The sequence below is a fragment of the Pyrgilauda ruficollis genome, unplaced genomic scaffold (assembly GCF_017590135.1).
Source record: "Pyrgilauda ruficollis isolate IOZ18807 unplaced genomic scaffold, ASM1759013v1 scaffold30, whole genome shotgun sequence".
Classification (NCBI taxonomy): domain Eukaryota; kingdom Metazoa; phylum Chordata; class Aves; order Passeriformes; family Passeridae; genus Pyrgilauda; species Pyrgilauda ruficollis.
The window spans coordinates 576,815-604,147 of NW_024524378.1; the positions used below are offsets into that span (position 1 = coordinate 576,815).

The window sequence follows — 27,333 nt, forward strand, 5'->3', positions numbered from 1 at the left end:
TTGTTTGGTATTTGTACAGAGGGTCAGTATTGTTATTAACAGGTACAAACCTTCAGGTGGATCGAAGAGGTGGTGCAGAGATTTAGAAATAAATTCTTATGGTAAATGAGTTAAAAATATTGACAATAACATGACGACAAGTAATATTTTCTGATCCAAGGTGTCTGCAGGGTGATTCAGTGTATGCTATGATTGTTTCAACTGTGTAAGTAAGGTGTATTTTTAGGTTAGTATGGTGTTGGTGTCTTGGTGTAGGCTACAGAGAGTGGGCCTTTGATTAGCCATGAGGAGGGTGGCATTTTTTGGTCATCAACAAGGGTAAAATCCTGCTGATTAAATTGTTTGAACAGTTGGGTGCTTGACAGTAACTTCGGTTCTTCAAGACCCATTTGCCTTCCTTATGAATTTGCTGTCCGATCATATTGCAGTAAAAACTGAAGCATTAAATCTGGTTTTTCTCTTCGCTGTTTTTAAGTAGTGGAATCTGAACAATATATCTTAAAGAACCCCTTAGAGGGTATGTTTAATTACTTCTCTCTTTCTGCCTTTTTTCTTGCATTTTTCTGGAGTACTGTAGGGGGTAGAATAACAAATGCACTGACAGTATTATTTGAAATGGGAAAAGACGTGATGCACCACAACGTGCAGGAGATGGTCTGTTACATACTTGCAGGGTAAGCTGACACAAAGCCATCTGCCTGGATCAGCATCGTGTCTGGATGAGTGCAATATTGTTTACTTATCACAAGTTGCTAAAAAACCTCAGTACCATTAGCTTTGTCCTCTGTTTCTGACTGCCCACCACAGTGCTCAACTCTGTACCTCACTTACTTGCCTGGCCTAAAGAAAAAAGATCTGACCACTCATCACCCCCCCAGCATCTGTTGGTGGAACTTGCTAATACCTGTTTTCCTCTTATATATTTTATTTCACATATTTCAATGAATAAGTATCTTTGAGACCTCAGTCCTTTTAGCAGAATTAGCTGAAATTGTCCTACTATTTGTGTAGCATTGCTAGTGAAATTTATACAATAAATTGTCTCTATTTTTCCTTAGAGAACCAAATTTTCTAAGGTAATTTTACTAGATTTGATTGTTTCAAGTATATCCTTGCAGAGCAAAATAACTTGTCTGTATAAGCAACTACTGTATGCTTTTAAAAATGTGCTCTGTATTTGATATCATACATGGATACACTATATATACTGCTTTATCTAACAATATTTTATTTTGGGGAGCAAGTAATAGACATTACTTTTAGAATCGACATATCAAAAGGATTTATTTTTCAGTAAATTTTTGTATATTGTTTTCTTTCTTGGAGACTAATGCACCAGTTGTATGTGGGTCTTGTAGCTGCATGTGTGCTTAGGTTTCTCCTGTATTAGATTACAGAACTGTACTGGACATGTCCAGAAATCTGTGATAGACAGGTGCAAATTGCAAGTTAGCACTAAATTACATCACTGATTGTGCCTAGTCAGTGATATGAAATGTTCCAGGCTATGGAAAATATATTCAGCTGAGATCTTCTGAAACTTAAAGGCAAGTTTAATGAAAAACATTGAAAATGTTAGTGAGAAATCAGCATCATTTGCTGGCTGAGTAGTTGTATTTCTACCTTTCCCATCGGGACAGGCATACTGCTGTGAGAAATGCTGTACAAACATATATTGAGGAATTATTTTCATGGTTTATGATATTCCAAGGAAATATAGAACAAAGGCTGAGACAACATAAAAGTTCTGTACAGGGAGTTTTTCCTTGTAGTCTTTACAACAGCTTGGACCCCATTATTAGTATTGGATCCTATTTGGACCTAGGTCTTTTGGTCACTTCTGTAATTGCATATTAAGCTTACTTTTGGAAAAAACATCTACAACTTCAAGTCTGAGGTTTTGTTTTTTTTTGCATGAAAAGTATTAAAAAGAATAAGTGTAATTTATGAGTTTGGAGCCTTAGCACATCACTTGTACAGATCATGGTGATTGAGGTTACTCATCTGTCTGTCTTTGAGTTCATTTAGGTTGTTCTGTAGATAGATGCATATCAGCAGTTCTGCCTTTTTGCCTTTCCATGTAGTTTTTATTTCCTTCATTTCCTTTCCTTCAGAATTCTTCTCAATAGGCAATGTTATTTTTTCTATCCTGTTTCCTAACATGGTTTGATTTCTTATCTTTTGAACTTGCACATTTCAGGCTGTTGTGTGTCCCTGAGGTAGTGTTGTTCCTGACACAGGATGTATGGGATAATAATATACATACATATCCATACAATATTTTATGTATGGATACATAAAAAAATGGTTGATTGTGTTTGCCACCAGGCTGACTTTTATCTGAAGTTCTCAAAGGCACGTGGTGACTCTTGGTGGCATCAAGGACTTCACTGTCCTCAGTGTAAGAAAGAAGTGTGATGTACAGAGAAGGGTCATAGGAGTTTCTAATGTGCACCTCCCACAAAAAATCTTATTTCTATAAAGAACAAATGTTCCGAACTGTCAAAATGGAGGTCTGATTGTGAAGGTGATCCTCTAATCCTAGGATTAACAAGTAACATTAACAAAGGCCTTGGGAAGGGGCAGAAGATGGTCAAGTACAATTAAGGCACAATGTGAGGCTAGGTGGAGTCATGCTTTGCAGACTGTGTGATGCCAGTGAGAACATTGCTCCAGTTTTTAGCTGTTAGAGGAGAAGCTCGCTGCTTTGTGGGAGACTTCCTGGATTGTAACTATCGTGTAGCTGAATATATATGAAACATGTGTGTCCCATGTAGGTAAAAAATACAGCTTATGTGGGAGTATCTCAGTCTTGTACATGGATAATTTGATGACTCTTCTGAACTTTTATCATCAAATTTGAAATACTGCTTGCTGGCTTTCTCTGAAATGCCTTTATATATAACATCTTACATCAGTGATACCTTGTTTTACCTACAGAACATACAGGGTAGAATGAAAGTAGCATGTGGCAGTAATGGTGTAATTTCAGTTTTTACATCTCTTACCTTTGGAAGATGGAAATACTCCATAGGTAAAAGTAGATACATGAACCAGGAACTGCAAGTATTTGTTTCAAGTATGGTGTTCTAGAAGGCTTTCTTGTGTCTGTGTAATCTCGTTCTACATCTTTCCTATTGTGAAGAATGGTTGAGGAACATTGGGAAGGAATATGTGGGGGTGTTTTTAACCACACTCTCATCTTGTTTTTCATAATCTTTTCACTACCAATTCCAATCCTTCCATTGTTCCCTCTTAAAGCAAAATCAGTTCATACATATACTAGAAAAATGCATTTTGCATGAAAGACACACAATTTCTAAAACTAATGTTAAGAGTCAGAATGGAAGTGGTCAATTAATACTTCATTTTCATTTCCATTTAAAAATTATTTGCTTCTAACTTGCTTAAAATACACTTATTTTTTTCAGAGACGTGGAGCAATTTCCTATGACAGCTCTGATCAGACTGCGTTGTACATTCGTATGCTAGGTGAGCATATCATTTTCTGTATTGCAAGTTTCAACATTTATGGTTGATTTAAATAACATTTTTGTATCTCTGTTGAATTAATAAACTTAGCATTCTCTTTCTCCTGGATAATATTTTGGTTAGCATCTCTACAAGACTTTGGGTCATTATGTGGTGACCTGGGTTTTTTGGTTGTTTGCTTTTTTTCTTTTTTTTTTTTTCCTGAGTTAAACATTGTGTAGGATGTTTTACTCCTATATTGAAGAAAAAGGAAAGGTCTTATAATTAACCCAATGTGTTTGGTAGAAGTAAAATTTTCTAAGGGTCTCATGATTGGTCTTTCTGTATTTGAATTTACCACCTCTGCATGGTATATTTTTAGTTAAAACTGTAGCTTAGAGAGCACTTATTGGAGAGTTATCACACGCTCTTAAAAACTTCAATACTGAGCCTATGAAATGCTTGAGGTGTTCTTGAAATAATGATATGATTTTAAACAATATTTTTCTTGTTAATCCTAGAAGGTGACTTGAGAAAGGAAAGGGTGCTTGACCGGGCTGCGTAGCTCAGTCAACTTACTGAGGAGTGCTTCCAGAGTAGCAAGGAGATAAAGGGTAAAGCTGAGTTCAAACAAAAGAATGTTATTGGGAGGGGAAAGCATGCAGGGGAGACCCTCTGTGGTAGTGAGTGCACAGAAGGAGTTGAGGTCATTTGTTGAGAGGAGAAAGATGCAAAGCTCTTGCAGATCTGGCTGCCAGATTCAGTATTTCCTACACCCCTTCTGGAGGCTGCTGGTGGTGCAGATGGCACGGGGACTGTGTTATGTGCTCTAAGTCTGTTCCACTGCTGTGTGGTGCCACTTAATTTAAGCCACCTTGAGCTATGAATTTGTGTTGAAATGGACTATGAATGCTTGCATGGTGTCTCACACAGCTCAATGAACACCAACAGCTACTCATTACAAATTCTTAACCATCTCCAACTAAATCAGCCAGAACATGTCTTTTTATGCCCTGAGTTTTTTCAGTTTTGTTGTATATTGTACATGTTAAAGTCCCCAGAAATTCACAACTTCATTGTCTGTGAATTTAAAGTTGTAAGCTATATGCATGTGTGTATATGAATTAATAGTCCTGACCCACATATGTAGGAATATATGGCTATATATACATATAAATCCAATTTTTACTTAACAGCTTCACATTTTTTCCAGTTATTTTGATTTTTTACATTTGTGTAGTTGTTAATACTGTAGCACTGACTATCTACTGAAGGAGTTTTGATCAGAGAATTTAATTACTTTGGGGATTTGTTAAGATGAGAACAGAAGATACTGGATTGTAAATGTTTATTGAAATAGCTGCTGGGTTGTTGTTGTTGTTGTTGTAAATAGGTTTATTTTGTTTTCAAAGGTTAAAATGAAGTAGTTAGACCCATCATTTCTGCAGAAGGATATGTGATAATGCTCAAGTAATTCTAGAGAGAAGCAAAGCGTGGCTTCCTCTAGTTTTTGGTATATACATCTGACTGGAGAGAAAAATTTAATTTGTCTTGGAAAACTTCCACTATTCTCATAAGAAAAACTGGAGAATATTCAGAACATGATGTTAAGTAAATTAATTTTTCACTTGTACTCTCATTGAAATTAATTATTACCTAATGAGATTGATGCTTGTTATTAATAGTATAATTCTTGCTGGCATAATTCATTCATGCTGTTCTGCTATTCAGAAGCAGTAAATCTTTTAAAGGATTGACTTCCAACTTAGGTGGGGGAGGAGGGTACCAACAAGCAAACAAAAAATTTCTCATGGCATGTTTGAGTCATTATGTGGTAAATTTATGTTATTTTCTCACTTAATAGATATAATTTGTTTTACGCAAATGTTATGTGTACTATACTGTACAAGTTAGCAACTATTTACATATTTATTATTTTTGTACTTGTAAATCGACTGTAAAAAAGACCAGCCTGAAAGCTGAACAGTTGGACTCATCAGAATGTAGAAACATTCATATCAGAGTAGATTCAAGGGTTAATATATTCCATTGCAATTTTTTGCAAGAAATGCAAAGCATTGCTTTTCTTGCAGTATTATTAGAGGTTTGTTTTTTTTTCTATTTATCTTAGTGCACTTGAGCAGAAGAAGCTATAAGGAATCCTCAGCTGTAACTTAATGGGAAGTTAGACACAGTCATGAGAAGATTTGCCTTTTACTTGGTTGGCTTTATTCCATACAGACTGTATCTACTAATAAAATATCCCTTGATAAAGTGCTTATCTTAGCAGACCAAAAATGTCAGGCTAAGAGTATCTGCAATATCTCCCTCTGTCTTTGTTTCGTTGTGCTGGCCAAGTTGGTTCATTCAACGTTTTCAGGCTGTTCCAATGGTAATCCAATGGAAATTCATTTACACCAAGTAAACAGGAATTCCTGTGCTATGGCAGTGTGTCCAGGTTCAATTTAAAAGACCCTGTTTTAGGGGGTATGCAAAATAAAAAGCTAACTCCTAACTGCCTTCATCAGTGTGTCGATATAAACAAGCAGCGTTGACTGTAATGACTCATCTGTCATACCCCATTCCCAAAATATACACTAAGCCACTCCCGTGTGGCTTATTTACTATTTTAAAATATAGATACAGATGCAGCATTGTAGAATTTTTCTTTTAAGACCTTGGAAAGGCTAAAACATCTGCATCACCTCAACCACTTTTCTCAGCAACTATGAGGAATTCTCAAAATATCTTGTAAGTGCTTCTGTGTAATCTTGACACTTTCTTGATTTTTCTATTTCTTTTCTGGTTTCCTTTTCTTGTCGCTTTATATTGACTGAAAATTTTTCTACTGTGCATGGGGTAGAAAGTGTGGGGCACTGACTGCTTGTATGGGTGAGCATGCACCTCTCAGCTGCAGTTGGAGCATTTATCTTCCTTTAGAGGTCTTAGATCACTTCAAATAGGAAACATTGGAGAAAAGCTACTGTGTACTGTGCATGCTCTTCTCTGGTGGTGGTTTTTATGTTGTATTCTGTTTGCTTTAATTCTGGCGTATTCAGCTGACCTGTCATCTGTTTCTCCAACAAATTTAATAGGAATTTTAATCTGTGAAGTTAGTAGTTCTGTCTGAAAATCCTGCTGTTCACAACCTCATGGCTTTGACTTGTCCTTTACCTTGAGGTGGCTGTCGTAATTTCTGCTCCCAGCTGTCCTCCATGGTCTCTGAGGTTTCTGCCCCTATTCCGGATGGCCTCAGCTCCCCAAGCAGCTGCTGCATTGTTGCTGCGCCACACTGCAATGTTAGGGTAGCACCAAGTATGTGCTGGGTAACCCTAACACCCAGGGGTGTCAGCTGTGGCATTTCAGCTGCCTCGTAAGTATCAGAGCTGTCCTTGTGGTGTGAGCAGGAATCTGAGAGAGGGGCAGGAATTAAACAATCTATTTCAAGGTAAGTTTTGTTACAGCCCTAATTACTTTTCAGTTTTCAGTTATAGCTGCAAACCTCCCTCTTCCATTCCTTTTTCCATAATTTTTTTAGTCTTCAATTAAATTTCTGCCAGTATAATCTTTGTCTTAAAAATGCAAGTGGTCCTGATCATGCAGGACTATTCTGGAATAAAAGTGTAGCTAAATACTCAGCCATCAGATATTGTATCATTTTTGTGCTCAGAATAAAGTTTGGAAAGGAAGGCTTCACATTTTTTTAATCTTTTTCTTGATTCTTTTGAATCAGCAAAACTCTGAAAGAGGGGAAAAAGTTGTTTCTGGAAGTCCAGTATCATTAAGATGCTGGACTTGAATGTGTTCCATAGAGGCAACACAGGAATCTTTCCAGTGTGGCTGAAAGTGTCTCAAGAAGAAACACTTCAGATAAAAGCTGTCAGTCAGCTTGCTGCCACTTCTGTGCCCTCCCCCAAGGAAATTTACCTATAAGCAGACCATGGGATCTAATGGCTTAAAAAGATTGTGTAAGCATTTCAATATGTTTGTAAGGGTCTAAATAAACAAAACCTATTCATAAGTTCTTTTGTTTTAGGTGTTGAATTTTAATTGTCTTTCAGCTACTGTAATAATGGTTGGCTCTGAGGTTGGACTTCTGATGCTGTTTGAAGGAATTATGTAACTGTGCTTTTGTTTGATAAAAGTAATCTCAAATTGGAGATATCTTCTGCTTTTTTGTGAAGTTCCTTCTGAAGATAAACATGTCTCTTCCTTAAAATTAAATTCTGCATAACTTCACAGTCACAGGGTTGCAAAACACTTGTGCAGGATTTCCCAAGCAAATTGATGTGAACATGTTATGTTGTGTGAAGGTACAATGAAGTGGGTGCATTTGGGATCCATTAATCTTCTGCAGGTTACGTTAACCAAAGAGTGAATGCATAATGATGATCCAGTATTTCTGGATGTTTTGGAACTAACTATACATATGCACTAGAGATTAGTTTCACTGTGCTAATAGCACATTATTTCATAATGTGCAGCCAGTTATCCCTTCTTCTACTTCTATTTATTTAGGAACTTCAGATGGATGTATGGTATCATCAAATTCCACTTGTACCAATATTTTTCAAGTGCATTTATTGTCTGAAATCTTGAAAAATGCAACAGTTCTGTACCATGATATGGAGACATCTCTTTTGCTTTTGTTTTGGCACAAGAGAATTTTCTGCTTTGTTTGCTGTAATGAATTCCAGTCTTGTAGAAGGGGTATATTTTTCCAGAATTAATCCAGTTGTATTTGTATGTAAAAAAAATTAATCTATTGTTGAGATGTTATTGTTGGGTTTTTTTAATTGCTTCTTCTACCATGACTAGGGAGAGAGAATTTTGTTCAATAACTATGTAATGAAAATATTTAGCTTTCCTTGCTGGGAATTCCTCATTTTATATGTATGCAAGTAAATATACTGATTTTAGCTTTATCTTATTACAGTTGCCTTTTCCTTAATTTGCTATGTGCATTTTTAGTATACAATTCCTTCTTTGGCTAAATATTCCTGTAAATAGATACTCCAATAATTCCTGTTTAAAGTAATGTAGTCAGTTGCACTTCTTCATTTTACTTACAGACAGTTTCTCTTGTTTTCCTCCCTAAAGTTCTCACATTGTAGGCATTTCAAGGGTACCGGGGACACTGTTCAGTCTATGCTGTTAGTCAAGGGTAGTAAATGAAAAAGAACAAAGCAGAGAAACTTTCTGGACATTATTTATGTCCAGAACCTGCTCTTTTTTTTTATTTGCAGAATTCCATGTTGGTCTTGAGGTATTTTTCTGTGAACTTTTCCTATTCTTGGCACTTAAAACAAATTGTTTGCCACAACCTAGTCATACACTGTCTGAAACTATTTGCTAATTGGTACTGTGGTTTGTAAATTTTAAAAGTAAAAACCTGCATTTTAGATTTAAAATAAATTACAAAAACTGTATCACCTTTTCTGTAAAAAATTAGGTCCACTAAAAGACCTCTTTTATTTTCTTTTAATTTAGCTGGTGAACTCATTCACACAGCTGTAGCTATGCCTGATTATGCAGATAAATATGAGTGAAAGGTAATGGAAGTCGAATTTTCCTCCGTGCACACTGTTATTTTCATATACAGCTACTAATGCATTCACCCCCTCTCTTCCAAAGTTTCCTCTCTTTTTCATTTTTATTAATTTATTCTGTAAATAAAATTCACCAGTTGCTTGTGCCTAACAGAAGAGTTCTACAATTTGCTGCCTCTGTATTGCCTGGAAGGAGACAAGTCTCTTGCACTCTGCTCAAATGAATGCTTGAAGCCTTTATAAGTAATATATTGTAAGTGGTCTGAAAAATAATACTTGCAGATAGTAATTGGGTTGCTTTCCCTTGTAGCTCGGTTAAGGTTTTCAGTTAAAAAAAAAAAAAAAAAAAGGATTAATAACTGAAAGGCACACTTATTTACTATGTTTGTACTGATACGTACTTTAGGGGAGCCCTGGGCCTAGTTACCCTTTGTGGTCCTTCCAGCATGCCTCACAAGATAACATTCATGTGAAGTGCATCACTGTAGATGTGTCAGTGTTTATAGATATGTATCTCTAGAAAGATACCTGTTAAGTATTTAAAAGCATATTACTGAAATGTGAGCCAGTACCTTTAGCTATTTTCTGATAAGTTGACTGCTTCAGCATTACACATTGCTGGTTAGAAAATAAAAAAAGGAAAAAAAATCTCTCAAGATGCCTATGACTTGATGAAAAATAAATAGCTTTCTTTTTATTTAGTTCTTATAAATCATAGTTCTTATAAATTCAATCGTAGTGCTTTTTGTTAATTACTTATTTTGGTTTCATATGGGAAGTGCTGTGTTTGAAGTGAGGCGAATACGACACTTGACGGATTTTCATAATTAGAAACCACAACATTTCCGCATCTTAAATTTATCTTTGTTAGGGTTTGAGGAGGGAAACAGTATTGCATTTGATTCTCAAAGATTTCTCCAAATTTGTAATTGCAAAAGGATTTTAAGTGAAAGCTTTTAGTGCAGGTAAACAGCTTATATTAATACATACAACTATCTAATGAAAGAATACTGATCAGCTTTCAGTTGGTAAAATGCATAAGTAGAAATCAAGTAGCATGTTAAAAGATTCAGGTTGAAGCTAATTACAGTGCAAAATAGTTTGATCAAATTTTAATACTGAGTTTTGGTATTTTAATAGGCTCTTGTGTAATATTCAAACAGCTGAGCACAAGTAAGTAAATGCTAGTGGGAAAATATATAAAACCATATTGTAACTAGCTTATTTGCTAAAAGCTACCATTTTTAGAAGTTGAATCTTTTTTGTATTCTACAAAATGTTATCGTTGTATGTGTGTTACTGAGGAACAAATCAACTTTAAATGTTCTTGTTTTCTGTCATATTAAGGTGCATTTTTACCATACTGGTGTAGCAAGCTCTTCCTAATTTCATCTGAATGCTTATCACATGCTTCTGGCAGCGTATGCTTAGGCAGGAGAGATTTTGGCAAGAAAGCATGTGATTGCATGTTTAACAAGTCTTCAAACTTTGTTTTGAATTTCACCTTTAAAACAAAAAGCATTGAAGTAGGCCTATTGTTTGAATTACTCTCCTCCATTAAGTACATGAATCTTTACCCCTCCAGGCTATGTTCATTTGCATTTTATCTCTGCCACTCTTCCACACTTTTATTTCACTCTTGACCCTGTTTCTAGGAGATGTGCGAGTAAGAAGTCGGGCAGGATTTGAAACAGAGAGAAGAGGTTCTCATCCATACATTGATTTCCGTATTTTTCACTGTAAGTATTTAAAAGCAGATAAATTACAGATAAACAAAGGCTTCCATCAATTTTAACTACTGAGCCTCTAGTAAAGTAAAGTTAGCAGCTCTTATAGCAAGACTATTTTTTAATACTTCTTAGGAAAATCTTTCATTCTAGCTCATTACCAAAAATGGAAGAGGAAAATCTTCACTGCTAAATATTAAAAAAAATAAAAATTAAACTCATTTAATTTAGATTTGAATCCATATGGAAATGAAGACGTATCTTCTAAACAGATACTGATGTGTGTGCTGTGTGCTTACTTGGCAGACACAATCAGCTGAGGAGAATACTTTTCTGTTTTTGTAAAGCACTAGAAAGGCCCTGTCCAAGATGATGCTTGAACAGAATTACAGTAATATCAATATTCTTGACCTCATCATAATGAATTAACATTTACATCTACTCAAGTTCGTAGCTAGGACTTAAATTTTTGAACAGAGATAGATCTTAAATAAAAATTAAAGTTTTAGGAGAAAGTGGCAGCCTAAATTTTTTGATTGTGTGTTTGAGGAATCTTTTGTTTTTTTCAGAAGTGTTACAAGAAGAATATTTTTATAGAGAAAAAAGTAAAATTATCCATCTATATTGTTACAGCTAAATTTGTCAGTAGTTGTGGTAATACAAAGTTTCAACACCACCAAACCAATATGCAGCAAAAGTGCAGGGGATCTGAGTCTTAATTAAATTATGCCAATAATTAAGGTATTAAGTGTCATAAATTATATATACCAACATTGTATCAGCACAATTCCAAGTATTCTGAGTGCAATGGAGAGATTTAGTAAAGCCGATTTCATGGTAGTAAGTGTGGTTGTTGTAATTACCTTATGAATAAAAATGAGTGGCAGAAACTGGTCTTATACTCTGATCTTAACTGAAGTTATTATTTTTAAAAGTAGATAATTTCTAAAACTCTTAAACTCTTAGTTTCGTTCAAAAGTTTCATAAAAATAGGTGAGAAAACAAAGTTTGAAGAGTGTGCTATGTAGATTTTTTTCAATAAAGAGGATAAGAGTTTCATCTCAAGTCCTGATTGAGTATAATAAATTCTCTGAAGAAATAGCACGCAATTTATGAAGTACATAATTGTCTTTTTGTGTATATATATATGTGGCATTTCATGCTGATACAGGAATATACTAACAGAAGTATTGAAAGTTAAAGGCCTGTTAAAGGGCAGTCAACATGTGATATTGCTGTTTTCAGATTAACTGTTTTTCTATGGTCCTCATCACACTGTTTCTTTCCATCCTGATGATTGTGCATCAGGCAGATCATGACTAGTCTGGAAAAGGACTTTCACACCCTTTCTCCTTGCCCCTACTTGTTGAGACACAGCCACCAGCTTTTAGCAACACCACCTGCGGTGTCTAATGACAGCAAAAAATATTGCTAGGAGGCCCAAAAAATTCGTTGGCTTTAACTTCCCTCTCAAGTCAGTTGCTCTGTTAGTTTTCAGAGTTGTCATGTTACAGTCAGTTTTTTTGCACTTCAGGATTGTAGCTTGTTGAAGAGGTGCTCTTTGACTTCCAGGCTCCTGCCACATAGTGGAGCTTCTTTCAATGTCAGGAATTCAGCACATTGTGGAGCTTCTTTCAATGTCAAGAATTCAGCACAATCTCTCACCAAGTCAGTAGGCTATCTAGTAATTTACATAAGTGTTGGATTCTTTTTTATCCATAAAATGTTTTCTTTTTCTCTCTGCAATGCTAATTTTGTCCTGATTAGTGTTTCCTTAATTGTTTTAAGTCAAAGAGTAATGCACTATGAGACTGCCAGTAGAGAGAAGTTGCAGGAATCAGACTTGACCTAATTTTTAGGATATTCTCCCTGCCCGTTCCCCTGCCCTCTCCTGGTTACTTCAAAAGGAGTTATTTTGCCGCATAGAGGTAAATGACTGAAAAATATTCACCCATTCGAGCAATAACGTGAGAGGAGTCAGTTAGCTCTTCTTTCCTTGGGGCAGATACTGAACTGGAAAGGGTCTCTTCTGCAGCTGAAGCAGACTAAACCATCTGAATGTTGTCTTTCTTTTTCCCTCCCCACCACAGCTGTATCCTGAACATCAGTAATGCATGGACATGCTTCCTCCATTGTGTTTGTGTAGTTTCACTGTAACTTTCTTGTACTATCCACTGGCTATATTCTGTGGTTCTGAATTATTTGCAATGATCATTGCTTATGTGTTTTGCAGAGGACTTACATAGTTGCTGTCAGTCACAGTGCTGAAGCAGTAGTGCTGTTCTGTGTTTTGCTTAGCTAACTTTGATTGTTCAGCATTGTTTTCTTTTTCTGTCAGTGATGTTTTGAGAAGAGGTTGAATATTTTTCAGGAGGGGTAGCTAATAATATGTTGACCAGTCTCTTCTCTAAGATTTATTGATAGGCTCTTAACCCAGTATTTTACTGATAGGTTGGAAGAGTAGTGAATTTTAAACGCATTACTTTGCTTCATAACACTATTTGAACTTGCAGTTTCAACCAGTGTTGCAGAAGTAAAGTTTGCCAGCACTTATTTCTAACGATCACTTCTGTGTCTTCTTAGGCATTATAAGCTCAGCATCTATATCTCAATCCCAGAATTCTGTAATTGATACATGAATATTCAAGTTTCTAACCTGTCTAGAGGTATTCTCAATAGTGACTTATAGGAAGTTTGATTTTAGGAAGATGGTTGGAAAAATGTTGTTGTTGTTAGGACAATGGAATGGGAGTTATATCTGAGGACTATTAAATGCAGGATTTCACTGATGATTAAGCTAACTTTGTTTGATGGTAGTTTTCCTTCTAGATTATCTGTTATTCCAGAAGTCTCCTTTTTATAGGTAATTGTGGGAACTACCAAGAAGAATAGCTTAATAAACAAATTTTTGTTTTAGCAGCACTGCTTCCTGGTATGGGAATGGGGAAAGTCAGGATTATATTCTTCTTGTTGGTTGGCAGTTGGTTAATGTTATCAGTTTATTGTGTTCTGTTGGTTATGCCTGTGTGGGACCATGGGCATAACGTCAAGATGGCATCCTAAATCCACCATTTCTGGAAAGGAGAGAGCAGCCACACAACTTTCTTACTCTGAATTTACTGTTGCACAGTAAAATGCGTACACTGTAATGTTTTATTGAATTGACTGTAGACCACTGGATCCACTTTTCACTCTGTGAGCAACAAGAAGGAAATTTTGCAGTTCACTGTGAGAATGCAGCATGTACTGTTTGGTCTTCAGGGGAGTTATTGAAAAAGTGATTGCAGTGGTTATGATCACCCTTACTGTCTTCTGGTTTGCAAATAGGCTATGGTTTACATGAATACTTCAAAATTTTCTTTACATTACTTGAGACTTCATAGACAGTAATTCAGTCTTCAGTGTTGTCAGAATATGTTGATAAAAGCTAATGTGAAACAAAATCTTTGGTGGAAGAATTGGTAAGTGACAAAATAAAAATATTCCTTTTTTTCAGAAATAATAAACCAGCAATAAAGTTTTAGGCTTTGTTTTCTTGCTATTGAGAGGTTGTAAATAATGTCTATTTTTTTTACATATGTATGTATGTATACACACTACACGTAAGAAATTTTGATTTTTGGAGGTGTTCCTAGCATGCACAAAGAAAGGCATATATAATATGCTCTAATCACTCTGTTTCTTCTGAAAAAAAACACCCCAAACAGTGAGTGTGCACAGTGATATGTACAGTATGTTGTAGTGAGGAAGTGAAGCCAAAATGAATAAAGATCAAATGAATAATTAGGATAACAGAAAAAAATATTGAGAAATGTCGTATGCAGATACAGCTGAAATTAATGATTTTAAGCTTCCTTTTAGGAAAGGGTTGTTGGATATAGTCTGGAGGAACCAGATAGAAAAATAAATACTTCGGTTTTGCAGAGAAGAAACATGATTTTCTTCTTGTTTCTCCTGTTGTGCCTGGCCTAGAATAAGTAAGATCTTGTCAAAAAGGTTTTTAGAATTCTCTCGTGCCAGTCTCATCTGAGCATGCTTCTATGGGGAGATGATGATGTTGCCAACACAGGGGACTCTCTTCTGTGTTTTATAGATAACCAAATCTGTCGCATCTGTGAGTTAAAATAGCTTAGAAAGAAGAGGTTTTGAATTAATCAGTGTGTGTTTGGTAACATTCAGGAATGCTCAATTTTGAAGAAAACAGTTGCTTGCATACAGTGTAATGGTACAGTAAAGACTTAATTGAGACTTAGATGATTTTTCTCCTTAGGTGTGTATGGAGCCTTTTTAGGGAGAAATGGAAAGAAAGGAAGAGATATTTTTATAGGTGATGGATAAATCTAATTCTCTTCCTTGAGAGTGCAAATACATGATGAAATTTCAGAGTTTACCTTTATTATACAACCTTCAGACTGTTTACTTGGAAATTACCATTTGTAGAACATATTATAAGCTATTCTGAGATCTGGCAAAAATGTCAGCATGTGCCGTTTCAAGGATGTTTTTAACTTCCTGGTTCTTAGCTCATGAACCATTTGAAAATGTTTACCTTGAACAGTGAATTTAGACTTCCCTTGGTTGAGAAGCCAGAATTCAAAGAAGAGACAAGAGTGCAAATCCAAATTGATTGCCTGAAGCAATTTGAAAAATCCTTGTGTAGCAGCAGCTAATGATGCTTTTGGTGATACCATCTAGAGATTGAGATAAACTGAGCAGAGTCCAGATTAATTTCAATGCCCTTTTTTCTTTCAAGAAAATAGAGGGATTACCTATTTGGTTATGTTTAACAGTAATTGTCTATCTTGTTCAGCAGTCTACTGTGAAGAAGGGTGAGTTTCACAATGAGTAAAGTAATGCAGGAAGATGTATGTGATCATAGCTTGAAGTATTTGTTTTCTTTTGAAAATACCATCACTGAGGAATAAAAAGCTTGTACTTGAGAGATTACTTCAAAAGCTGACTTTCTGTGAATGATGCAATTCTGAATTTGTCTTCTAATTATTCTCAGTCCAGATTGTTCAAATAAATTGTGTTCCACAATGTGAGAGAAATTTTGACTTTGATTTAGTTTGGAGAATGCAGTTACACTAGGGGAAATCACAGAAAATGCTCCAAATACAGTTGTATTGGCTAAATGAAGAGGGAGCTTGAAGTGAAATTAGTTGAGGACGATTTGGGGATAAAAAGTTCTAATTGAGAATATAGAGCAGGTTTGGTTTTTTCTTTTGTTATTCTAGATGTTTGTTTTACCTACAGTTTCTTCTTCCCAAGCTACTGTAGAACAGTATGTATGCTCTGGAGTCTTGCACAGCTAGAGGCCACTCTGTATTTCATTGCTGGCTTAAGTTTGACCATAGAAGAAGACAGAGATACATTCTATTTCTTTTCTCATTTCTTTTGAACCTCTCTAATGTGTTCTTTCTCTAAGTACCTTATTTGGAAAGGCTTTTTTTTTTTTTTTTATGCTGGACAATTTGGTAGAAAATATGTGTGAATTCTTTTCTTTTCATCTCTGCTCCCAGTGTGACTTTCTATATCATGGTACTGACCATCATATAGACTGGTAAAGGAAATTCCTTTTCTGTTAACCATGATGGGTTACTTTTCAATTCTTCTTTTATTTCTGGTGATGAAAAATAGACAAAAAAAGACGAGTTGAGAGTTCTGTCATTCATTTATTGTAGAACTGAAGATTTCTAGGACAGCGATGAGAGGTGGGTTTTTCTGGGAAGACAGCAAGAAAATGATTTGGCAATGATCTGAAATATATTATCCTTTTGGGAAAAGAGTTTGGAACCATTATATGTCATGTTCTTCAGGAGGATCAGTATGTTGATTAACATGGCATAACCCATTTTGTAAAAAGCTGTGTTTGTATATATTTTGTATATTTGTGTTCTGATGATGTTCCTCTAAATATTTAGCTTAAGCAAGGTTTCTTAGTTCACAGTATGCTGTTGAGAATTGCTGATTTGCTGTGCTCAATGAGTGGATTAGGGTTAAAAAATCCCCAAAAACACTGCACAGGATTGCTGGGCTTATGATTCAGTAAACTAGTATGGAAAGACTGCCTTGTATGTAGTTTCCTAGTCCTGAGATTATTGCAAAATGTTACTCATTCGAGCACAGAAATGGCAGTGTTTAATTCACTTAATTTTGTATCTTTCCTGAGGTATTTACAGAAATTCTAAGACGAGGCGAAATTCAAAAGTGATAAATTAGTAAAGTCCTGTAGATACCTTTTTCATTATTTTCTTAACACTTCTGCTGCTATGCAATGACTTACAGTGCCACTGGAGAACTGGCACTTACTTCATACTGAAGTAATCTAATCCCTTCACTTTGAGCAAATTCCCTCAAATAAGCTCTGCTTCAAGCAGAGGATTGGACTAGAGGACGTTCAGAAGTCTCTTCTGTCCCTTCCCACCTAAATTATTCTGTGGCTGTGTGCTTTGCTAAGGCAGTGAGATCCTTTTGCTCTGTAAGATCCTTCAGGAAAAGTTGTCTTTGGTGGAGGTGATGCCTAGCACTTCCCCTCCATCAGGGAGCATCTGATGGAAACCACTAGAGATTTTAAGACAGTTGTGGTACTGCTAGACTTTCTTGAAACTTAATTTGTTTTTTCTGATTCCACTAAGAAGACGCTTGCAAAGCCATGTTTATTTCATTAATCCTTAACCCACAGCATATTTTTCAGCAGTCATTATTATTTGGAAAATAATGGAAAATATTTGGAAAATAAAAAAATATTGATGAATGTGTGTGTAGTTATATATTGTACATTAAAACCAAAAGAGTGTGGCTTAATATTTTTTTAAGAAGAAGTAGTGTAGTGCCCTACAATGATGCTAAATATGTCTTCTAAGTGGTTCTAAGAAAGACAGGAAGTATAATGAGATAATTTAGACCCCAATAGTCTAAATTAGTCTTTTTATGTAACTTTAAAATCCTTACTAAAATTAAATCTTCCAAATGAAGTAATAGTTTTATATAATACTTGAATGCTGAATGTCATAAAAATATTTTAAAATTCAAACCATTAGTGGTAAAGATACAGGAGAGTTAAATAGCAGGACTTAATTTAAAAAAAAAAAAAACACAAACATTCATGGATCTGATATAGTGCATTTCTTAATGGTTTGATGGGAATAGATGTGGAATTAGAATGCTTATAGGTCCCTCTAGTGGTGTGAAATGCTAGATCATACTTCCAAATTATTCATAAATTGCAAATTATTTCTATCCTGGAATGATGGATCTTTAGAAAGGTGCATTCTTAGATGGTTTTAATTGTCATGTAAAATGGAATATTTCTTTTCAACAAATTTCAGGTGATGTGTCAGGTTTAATGATAGTATCTGCTATGTAAAACTGTTAAATGTGCAGTTGGGTTAATACGGAAAATTTGTGAGAGATCACTTCAGTTAAAAAAAGATAATTCCTTCATACTTTTGGGGGAAAAGCCCCCTCTGGTGGGCCTTGCTCACCTCAAAGTTCATTTTTACATTCAAACATAGGAAGGATCACATACTCGAATACTTTATTTTTCCTTAATTTTTTTTTTGGTGGCAGTGATACCCAAGATCCTCAATTATGCTCTTTGTATTGGTGTGTAGCAAAGCTCAGTGCTTTTTGTAATGGACAGTTTTCTATCTGCCTTTCAGGCTGTAGCAAGGAAGAAATGGAGGTAAAGTTCTTATAGCTGGATAGCCTTGTTTTAACCAGATTGCTGTCAGAGGGTGTAAGTCTGTGTTATAAGAAAATTGAAGTATATTGCTAGGATTTAAGGTTCCATTAATAATTAAACTGAATCATATTTGTCATTCTTCCTTTTGTGGACTGTCCTTAATATACAAAAGATAGAATAATTTTGAGACTAAAACCATCAGTATATTGTGATCTTTTAAGTGATTGTCACTTGTCTTTACTTAGTTTTTTTATATTGGCATGAGAAAAATAAATATTTAATACCCCTGTGAAATGTGCTAAAACATTTTATTTTAGGTTTTCCTGAAGTTGAAAGATTGGGAGTGGGAAGAGATTAAAATTAGTGTCTCAGAATACAGATGAAATCTGTTGCATGAAGGCGACTTGTGTTATTTTGTTGCTATATATGCATCACATTAGCAAAATAACTGATATTAATAACCAGAAATACTTATTTTTCTTTACTTTAGAGAAAGGATTTTGTTATTATAGCATCATCTCACTTAAGATGCTTAGAAACAAGAATATAACCATTTTAATCAAACAAACAAAAAGCCCCAAAACCTATGAGTGATACTTTGGGTGATAACTCCAATTTACAAAGGAATGGCAAGAAGAATGTCATAGGACAGCTGCTGTTGAGTAGGCACCAAGGCCTACAGTTTGCCTTCTGGTTCCTTGCATCAAAAGCACTTCTCAGTGCTGTAGTGTCCTTCTTAATATGCCCATCATCCCAACTTTGCTTTCATTCTCTTTCAGTTCATAAGGCTGTAAATGTCAAATTTATTTTATTGTTCTAATTTGTCCTTAAACTGTCCTTGTGAGCAAATAGTCAATATTGGATATTAGAAGGGCATTTAGCACACTGAAGGCTCCAAATGAAAGGAAAGGTGTTTGGGCTGGGAGATGTTTTTGCAGCATGCTTGTTCATGAGCAAATGCAGTGCACTCTTCATTCTTCACTGTCTTCTTTCCATGACCTATACATTACTGAACCTTGGTTTGCTAGGGTATCTGAAATTAGCATCTCTTTTCGTGACTCGTGATAGAAGAGGGGAGGTTGTCATTCTCATATTAATCATGCATCTAAAGAGAATGAACGTGACAGGAGAGAAATGCCAAGTTTCCATTGCACAACTGTATCATTCATTTTACCAGTCTTTTCCATTAACAGGCCTTAGCTGATCTGCCAAAACCACAAAGCACTTGTTTTTTGTATCCTTAATAATAATTTATCTGTGAGGGAAAGGAAAAGGCAGGCACAGTAGCTATCAGTGTTCCTGCAGCTGGAGAACATATCTTCCCTCACCCCCTTCCTTGAAAGCCAGCTATTTTCTGTTTCAACCTCCCCTTTAAATTAATAACCTGTCAAATGTCTGCATCTGACTTGCTTATTCTGCATTGTCCTGGAGTAAATGTTTAACTTTTAAAAAGAGACATTTAGTTTTTGGGTTGGTGTAGTCCCACAAATCAGGTGCTCTGGAGCTGCAGAGGGATGGCAAGGCTCACAATCTCTTTTCTAATTTGGAAGTTATTCTGATAATTTCAGATCTAAAGGATAAAGACATTTATTTAGTCAAGGTGTTATTACCTATCTTGGGCTATCCATGTGCAGTAACTAATAGCTCGAAGGGAAGTTCAAAGCCCAGCCCATGGGGAGGAGCAGCCCCAGGCCCCACCAACAAGCAGGGTGCAGCCCTCTGGAAAATGACTTGGCACAAAAGGAACTAGGCCTCCTGGTGGGCGCCAAGTTAAACATAAGCCAGCCATTCTCTTTTTCTGCAGAGAAACCAAGTGGTATCCTTGGCTGCATTAGGAGGAATGTTGCCAGCAGGTTGAGGGGGGTGATACCTCTCCTATGTACAGCACTGGAGTGGCCTCACCTGGAGTCTCAATCTGAGCTCCCCAGTAAGAGAGAGACATGGGCATGGCAGAGAGAGTCCAGCAAAGGGTGAGGAAGATTAAAGGGCTGATGAGAAAAGGCTGAGAAAGCTGGAACTGTTCAGCTTACAGAGAAGGCTCAAGGGGAAACTTCTCAATGTATGCAAATACCTGAAGGGAAAGTGCAAAGGAGACAGAGCCAGGCTCTTTTCAGTGTTGCCCAGTGTGAGGACCAGAGGCAATAGGCACAAACTGATGCACATCAGGAAGCACTTTTTCACTGTGAGGCTGGGTGACCAAGTGTTGACACAACCAGAGAGGTTGTGGAGTCTGCATCCTTGGAGATGGAAGCCTCTGGGAGATGGTTCTGGGCAGTGTGGTTTAGGTGACTTGGCTTGAGGAGAGGAGTTTGACCAGATGAACCTCATCTGGTATTTTCCTCCCTCACCAGTGCTGTGATTCTGTAATAAGCAGCATTGCTGCTAGGAAAGCTGGAATAATGTAGGTTTTGCTTTTTTCCTTTTAACAAGGTGTAGAAAAACTAGGGTTAAGTAGTAGTGGTTTATGAGCTATGCAAAGTGGTGATAATTTAGGGAGTAAAAACATATTTGTAAGATGAATAAATGTCAATAGCGTATTGTGAAGAGAGTGATGGTTCAGCTTCACAGAAAACCAAGTAACTCATTTGCCTCTGTACCTCTATCATCATCAGAAAAAATCCTGAAGCAAGAAGACGTGCAACCCCTCCTAAATGACTTTGAATGCAAGTATAGGTGGAACACAGGCCTGTATTTCCAAATTACTGCATTTCTGTGTTCTGTTGTGTACTTTGTTGCCAGAAGCTGCTGTTTTTCTTGTAGTACCTACAGTGTACTATTCTCTCCAAGATTAACGGGTGGTACTTGTGACTGTGAGACTTAATTCGTAGCATGACAACAAAAACAAGTTTTTGTTAACTGTAGCTCTGTAGAAGACCACTTGAGAACAAGAAAATTATGTATGTTTCCAGAAAAGTGCTTATGTTTCCTGCTTTAAATATGTTTTTTTAATAGAGATTTAGTGAAGTTTCTGGCTTTTGTGTGTGACTTTGTAGATATTTTAGATAGTTTTATAACCAAAATAATAACCATTTTATATTATTTTATTTTTAACCCAATAATTTCTATTTTGAAATTTGGCTCTGAAGGAATTGGATCAAGAGTGAGGGAGAGAAACTTTTTACCTGTAGCATACACTGCATTAGCAGCAGCAGCTGTATTGCTCCCTGCTTCTGTTTTGCAGGCTGGTAGTGCTCAGACTGTAACCTCATGGTCACAAATGTGCTTAGAAATATTGGTAGAGTAATGTAGCATGACAGAATCTATTTATTTTCCTGCTGTACCCATGATTGTTGCTTTATAAGCAACCTTTATCATATGTAGTACATCTGTTTACTTAATAAAAAAACCCTGGGATATATTATAGATACCAATGTCTTCAGGGGAAGAGCCCTTGGCCTTGAGAATGATAGCTGGAAGAAGGATACCGCATGTGGAGATGTCTGTGTTAGCCCTGAACTTCAGTGTCTTGATGAAGTGTTTCAGGCATGTCTGAAAGAACATTCAGTTGTGTCAGTTTAATCTCTTAACACAGATGATTGATAGGGAATGGTGCTGTGTTTGGTTAGGTACTCTGTGATCATGCCACTGTCAGCTCTTTTAGAGATGTTTTATTAGTGTATTTTGGGAATTATATATTAATTTAACGTTTATATATTAATGAACTAGCATAGAACAGAAAGTAAGCTGGAACTTCTGCAGGGAGAAGAATTTAAATGGATAAAGATTTATGTTATGTAGAATTAAGCTGCTGTCACTAGGGATCACTGAGGCTTTTAGTTCAGATTGTCAATAAGGCCACATCTTCCTGTGGACATTTTAGACTGACTTTAAGAATAAAACTTGTAACTCCTTACTTCACCAACTTCTAATATGTCTCGTTTTTGGAAGGACGAGAGGTCTGTGCTACAGAGTTGTGATAATGTGGTTTTTGATGATCTGCATTTTTGAAAAAGCATGTTGGCATTGACTTCCTTACTTAATACCTCTTTTTAAAATTTTATTCTTTAACATGAGTCATTCAGGCAGGTTGAGTGAATATCAAGATTATTGGCTTCCTGTTGGTTATATAAAACTGCTATTGAGGGCACTGTTGAAAAGAAAGTAAATGCCGAGTTTGGCCTAAGGTATTTCAAAATGAGACTGTCTGGATTGCCACAAAGGAACTGTGGCTCTGTGTAGTTTCATGTTGGGGTTTCTTAAACACTTCAGGCATATCAAATGGAACTGGACATAAACTAGTATCGGTCGTTTGTGTAAATCAGTTAACCTAATAATAGTAAAGCAAAATATTTGGATTAATCTTTGAAAAGAGTCTGAAATAATTTTCTGGTTGTGTTTTCACCATACTGGGAAACAGAATTAGATATGCTGTGAACGTAAATGTCATAATTGTTTGGCAGAAGAGTGTAGTTATTTGCAAAAGCACCAAAATTACTTGAGTGTGTTTAAAACTTCAGCATAGTAGAATTATAAAATTTTCTGAGCTCTAAACTGTAAAAGTATTTTATACTTGCTCAAAGCCTACTTGTATCTCCTTTATCAACACTCAGTTTCTGATACTCTCTTGCTGGTATACATGTCATCTTAGGTGATGTGTTAGTGACATGGATTGGATGTGTTTCCATGACACCAATTTTCCAAAAATAATTTGTTTGCAGTACTGTGTGTGTTTTTAAACAATATCCATAGTATTTTTGTCCTTTCAATAACAGAGTTCCTTAAAAAGATCAGTTGCAGCTGTGATTCAAGTATTTGTTTTTCTTCGCAGGATGCTCACACAGAACATATTTTTTTCCTAATCCATGGCTCTGTATGTAGTGTTAATAAAAATAACTGTATTTGTGCTGAAATGTTTGATACTCAAAAAATTGCATAATCTTTATACCAAACTTCCCTGATCACTTGTCTTTTTGATAAAGGTTTTTTAGAGAGAGTGTTTATTTTCTTGTTTTTTGTAGCAAATTCTGAAATCGAAGTCTCTGTGTCTGCAAGAAATGTGAGAAGGTTGCTTAGTTTCCAGCGATACCTGAGATCTTCCCGTTTTTTCCGTGGTATCACTGTTCCAAATTCTTCAAACATTTTAGATGATGATTATAATGGACAAGCAAAGGTTTGTTGCTTGATTCTTATTTTTTAAAGTATGTTTTTCTAAATGCTTGCTGTATCACATATAGCTATATCACATACTAAAAGTGCAACCAAACACCAATTTTAAGCATATTTCTTTATGTATTGCATGTATTTTTGTGTGTTTATTTATATCTATATATGTATATATTGTAATGAAATCCAGACAAAATTTCATGGTCTGTAGCAAACACCTCTACTGCCCACAAGTTTGCTTGTATGATTTTTATGTGGCTAGTGTTTTTGTCATTCTTCTTGGTTTTTTGTTTTGTTGTTTTGATTTTTTTTAATAACTGGTGAATTAAGGATGCCCTTGAATAATTGAAGAAAAAAATGAAGAGCGGAAAATGTATCTGTATTTAAGAAATGTAATGGAGCAATTTAGACAACTGCTCCCTTTGATTTTTAGTCTAACCTCACTAGTGAACAACTGGAAGAGCGACTGCCTGAATTCAATAAAGTGTAGGAAATGGATTTCTCAGGACATGCTTATGTCAAACTGACTTTGTCTTTGGTAGGCACTTCTTCTAGAAAAGAAAAGTGATAGCTGTAATACATGTGTTCAGCACTAAAGCAGGGAAAGCAGATACTGGGAAGAGAGTTGGTGCTAAGGGAGGTGCTACCTGGATGAAAGGCTGCTGTATTTGCAACAGAGGATGAAAAGCACTGAAGGGGATTGAGCAGGCAAAGGTTATTCAAATTATTCAATATCCCAAAGGCTGTGTCACTGCATGTAGTGCTTTTTTGTCATGTGATACAGAAGAAGAATATACTTATAATACAATGGATGTATTCATGCTGAATATCATCAGGCTGTTGTGTACAAAAATATCGGAGAACCTGGAGAATGGATCTTAAAAATGTACGTGTAATTTAACCATAAAAATGTACTGTTAATGCTTTTGTTTCTTCTGATAGCAGAGTTTTAGCAGCTGGTAGAGAAAAACTAGAACCAAAAATTAGGTCACAAAACAGCTCTACCAATCTAATGAGAATAGGAGAAAGCAGGAATCTGTTGTAAAAAGTGCTGGACAGGTATTTCTGATACAAGTAAGGGAGGCGAAGATTGGAACTGCTCAACTCTGGTGAGGCCTCTTGTACTCTTTGCTGTTCTGTTCATTGCTGTTGTGGGAAGAACAGTTTATGTGGAACAGCTGTGATAAAGATGTGCTAGTTCAGTGGGGTGAAAAGTCAAAAGCCAGGTTCTTAAATTAAAATGCTTCTACAATGGCTCAAATATCTAGTGAATCATGTCGATACTGTTCTGTAAGCAGGCGAAAAAAGGAAAAGGTAAACGACTACACAGAGATAAATTTGCTAATCTGAATGCAGCCATTCTGCCATACTATTTCTGATTTGAACCTAATTGTTTTTAATTGTCTTTTGAGAAACTGCCTAAAGGTTGAAAGCAGTATCTCCAACCAGTTCTGTCAAGGCACTTATTGTTCAGTTTTTTCCCTCTAGTCTTTTTATTTGTAAATGTGTGATGTTGTTCAGTTATCAGACAAATCTAATTATTCTTTTGCTACTATTTTTTATGTAGAAATTCTAAAGACTTTATCTGTCTCTAAAATCTTAAATACTCCTCTGAGCTACAGGAAGATAGACATCTACTGATTAAAAAATGACAGCTTTTGTGTTTCTTTTCAGTGTATGCTGGAGAAGGTTGGAAATTGGAATTTTGATATTTTTCTTTTTGATAGACTGACAAATGGTGAGTTTACTTTTGGTATTTCATTTGTGCTTTATCTTCTAGCATAACGTAACTATGGCACTTATGTTGCAGTGTTGTCTGTGATTGTTTGTGTACTAAAAAGTGCAAATTCCATCAGGTAGTACTTTTTGATTTAATAGTTTTTAATCTGAGTCCTAGTTTGCCTAGTCACTCCATTAAAATAATGATACTGTCAGTACTGATACTAATAATTGATTTTTAGAAGAGGCCCTTGATGTACTTTAGAAGTTGCTGTTCTCTCTTAGTAATTTAAAGTAGTAATTTGATATAAATTAGCAAATAATTTTATGATATTTGACTTCTTTTTTTCAATTATAGAGTGCTGGTAATTTTTATGTTTCTGTCCAAAAGGTCATTTGTATCGACCAAGTATTTTTCTGATAAATGTAGTGTTAGATAAAATAGTTCTATTACTTTATAGTGCTGTAAGAGACATGTTGATGTTAATCCATTATAATTATGACATAGAATACCTGGAGAATTGGGAGCTGAGCAGAGGGAAGCTGCTGTTCAGATAGCTTGCACAACATAGAAAAAAGGAAGAGGACATTTTGTGGTGATTTTTGTGTACCCATTACAAATAGCAGTAGGAATTACAGGAATAGTTGGTTAAAAAAACCCAAACCCTAAGTATTCATTTGTGGGCAGAAAACAGATCTGTAAATGTGCTGGGAAGGAGGAGGGAGGGCTGCTGCAGTGGGTAGGGTAAAGTTTTGCGTGACAATCTCAGCAATGGCAGCTGGGTTTTGAACAGAATGGAAGGAGGAGATGAGCAAGTCCAATATCACAGTGACATTAGTGCCAGTGTGGGAGGAGAATGGAGGGCAGCTCTTGCAGATTATGCAGCAGTCATGTGGAGTAGGTAGCAAAGTTGCAATTAAAGTTGCAAGAACATGAAATTAAGCCCCAAAAGATCTTTTTCTTCTCTGTTTCATTGAAGGGGTGCTTGCTTAACCAAGTGTAAAAATAGTAACTTCACAGTTATATTTAATACAGAAGATGGATAGAAAAAAATGAAAATAGCAAGGACCTGTAAAAATAGAATGCTTTATAGATAATGATAAACTTTACGTAACTGAATGAAAAAAAGCTATGTGTACAAGTTAACATGTGAGCATAGCTTCTTTTGGATTAGTTTATCAAATGGGAGAAATCTGAAGTCACCCTTCTCATAAGAGCCCTCTCTACCTTTTAGATATGCTTTTTTAAAATACATTTAAAGTACTACCAGGAGAGCTTCTATTGTGGAAGCCTTACGATACCACCATCCATTTTGCATCCTAATTAAATCATTTTAGGTGGACATTTTGATCAGGCAGCCTTGTTCTTGAAAGTTTGTACGGGCAGAATGCTGTGTATAAAACTCTGCTGGATGAGCTGCCCTGGATGAACCTCTGTGGAGGCATTTCCCCGGTAAATGTTGTTCTAAGAATTGTGTATTTATTTCATTGTGAGGATGTGACATGAGAATACATTAATTCTAGCCTAGTAATAAGCTTGATTTAGAAGAAATCTTTATCTTCTTGTACCTCAGTTTCTGTCTGTGCTAGGTTTTGTAATGCTAAATGAAGATTCTCAGACATGACATCGTTTGCAGAGCAAATAATGGACAAGCTATTAAAAAATAAACATTGTGGACTGTGTCTCTTACAGTTTTACTTATTTTACCACTGCAAAAGATTATAATAAAGCTATAAGTAGATGACATATAAGCTTGTAAGGGTATACATTTTTTGTAGAGTTTCAGGTGAAATAAGAAGTCCGCAAAGTATATGCTGAAAATGAGAGAGAGCATATTTGCAATGTCCTCTAATCAGTAGTGTTGTCTAGCTTTTCTCTTTGCCTGATTATATTTGTGTATTGTTTGTGATATGTTGCATAAATATAATTATAAAGTGAAATGTAATTATAATGGATTTGCATGTTGAAGTGGGTTTTTTAATGTTCAGTAAAATTTTCTTCTTATCAGTTGCTATTGGACAGTTGATGATTGCCTTGGAATTAAGCCAAATCACTGGTTACTAGAGACAGCTAATG

General features: G+C 35.7%; 1 protein-coding gene across 5 annotated transcripts in view; it reads left to right on the plus strand.

The window, feature by feature from the left end:
- PDE7A (phosphodiesterase 7A) overlaps positions 1-27,333 on the plus strand; it is a 76,017-nt gene that overhangs the window by 36,356 nt on the left and 12,328 nt on the right. For 3 of the 5 annotated variants that reach the window (XM_041473627.1, XM_041473631.1, XM_041473629.1), the window contains exons 2-5: positions 3,432-3,492; positions 10,676-10,759; positions 23,393-23,544; positions 25,212-25,275. In XM_041473627.1, coding sequence (XP_041329561.1) covers positions 3,432-3,492; positions 10,676-10,759; positions 23,393-23,544; positions 25,212-25,275 — 361 coding nt within the window. The remainder of the gene's footprint in view (positions 1-3,431; positions 3,493-10,675; positions 10,760-23,392; positions 23,545-25,211; positions 25,276-27,333) is intronic. The other 2 variants (XM_041473630.1, XM_041473632.1) reach the window with 1 other exon arrangement.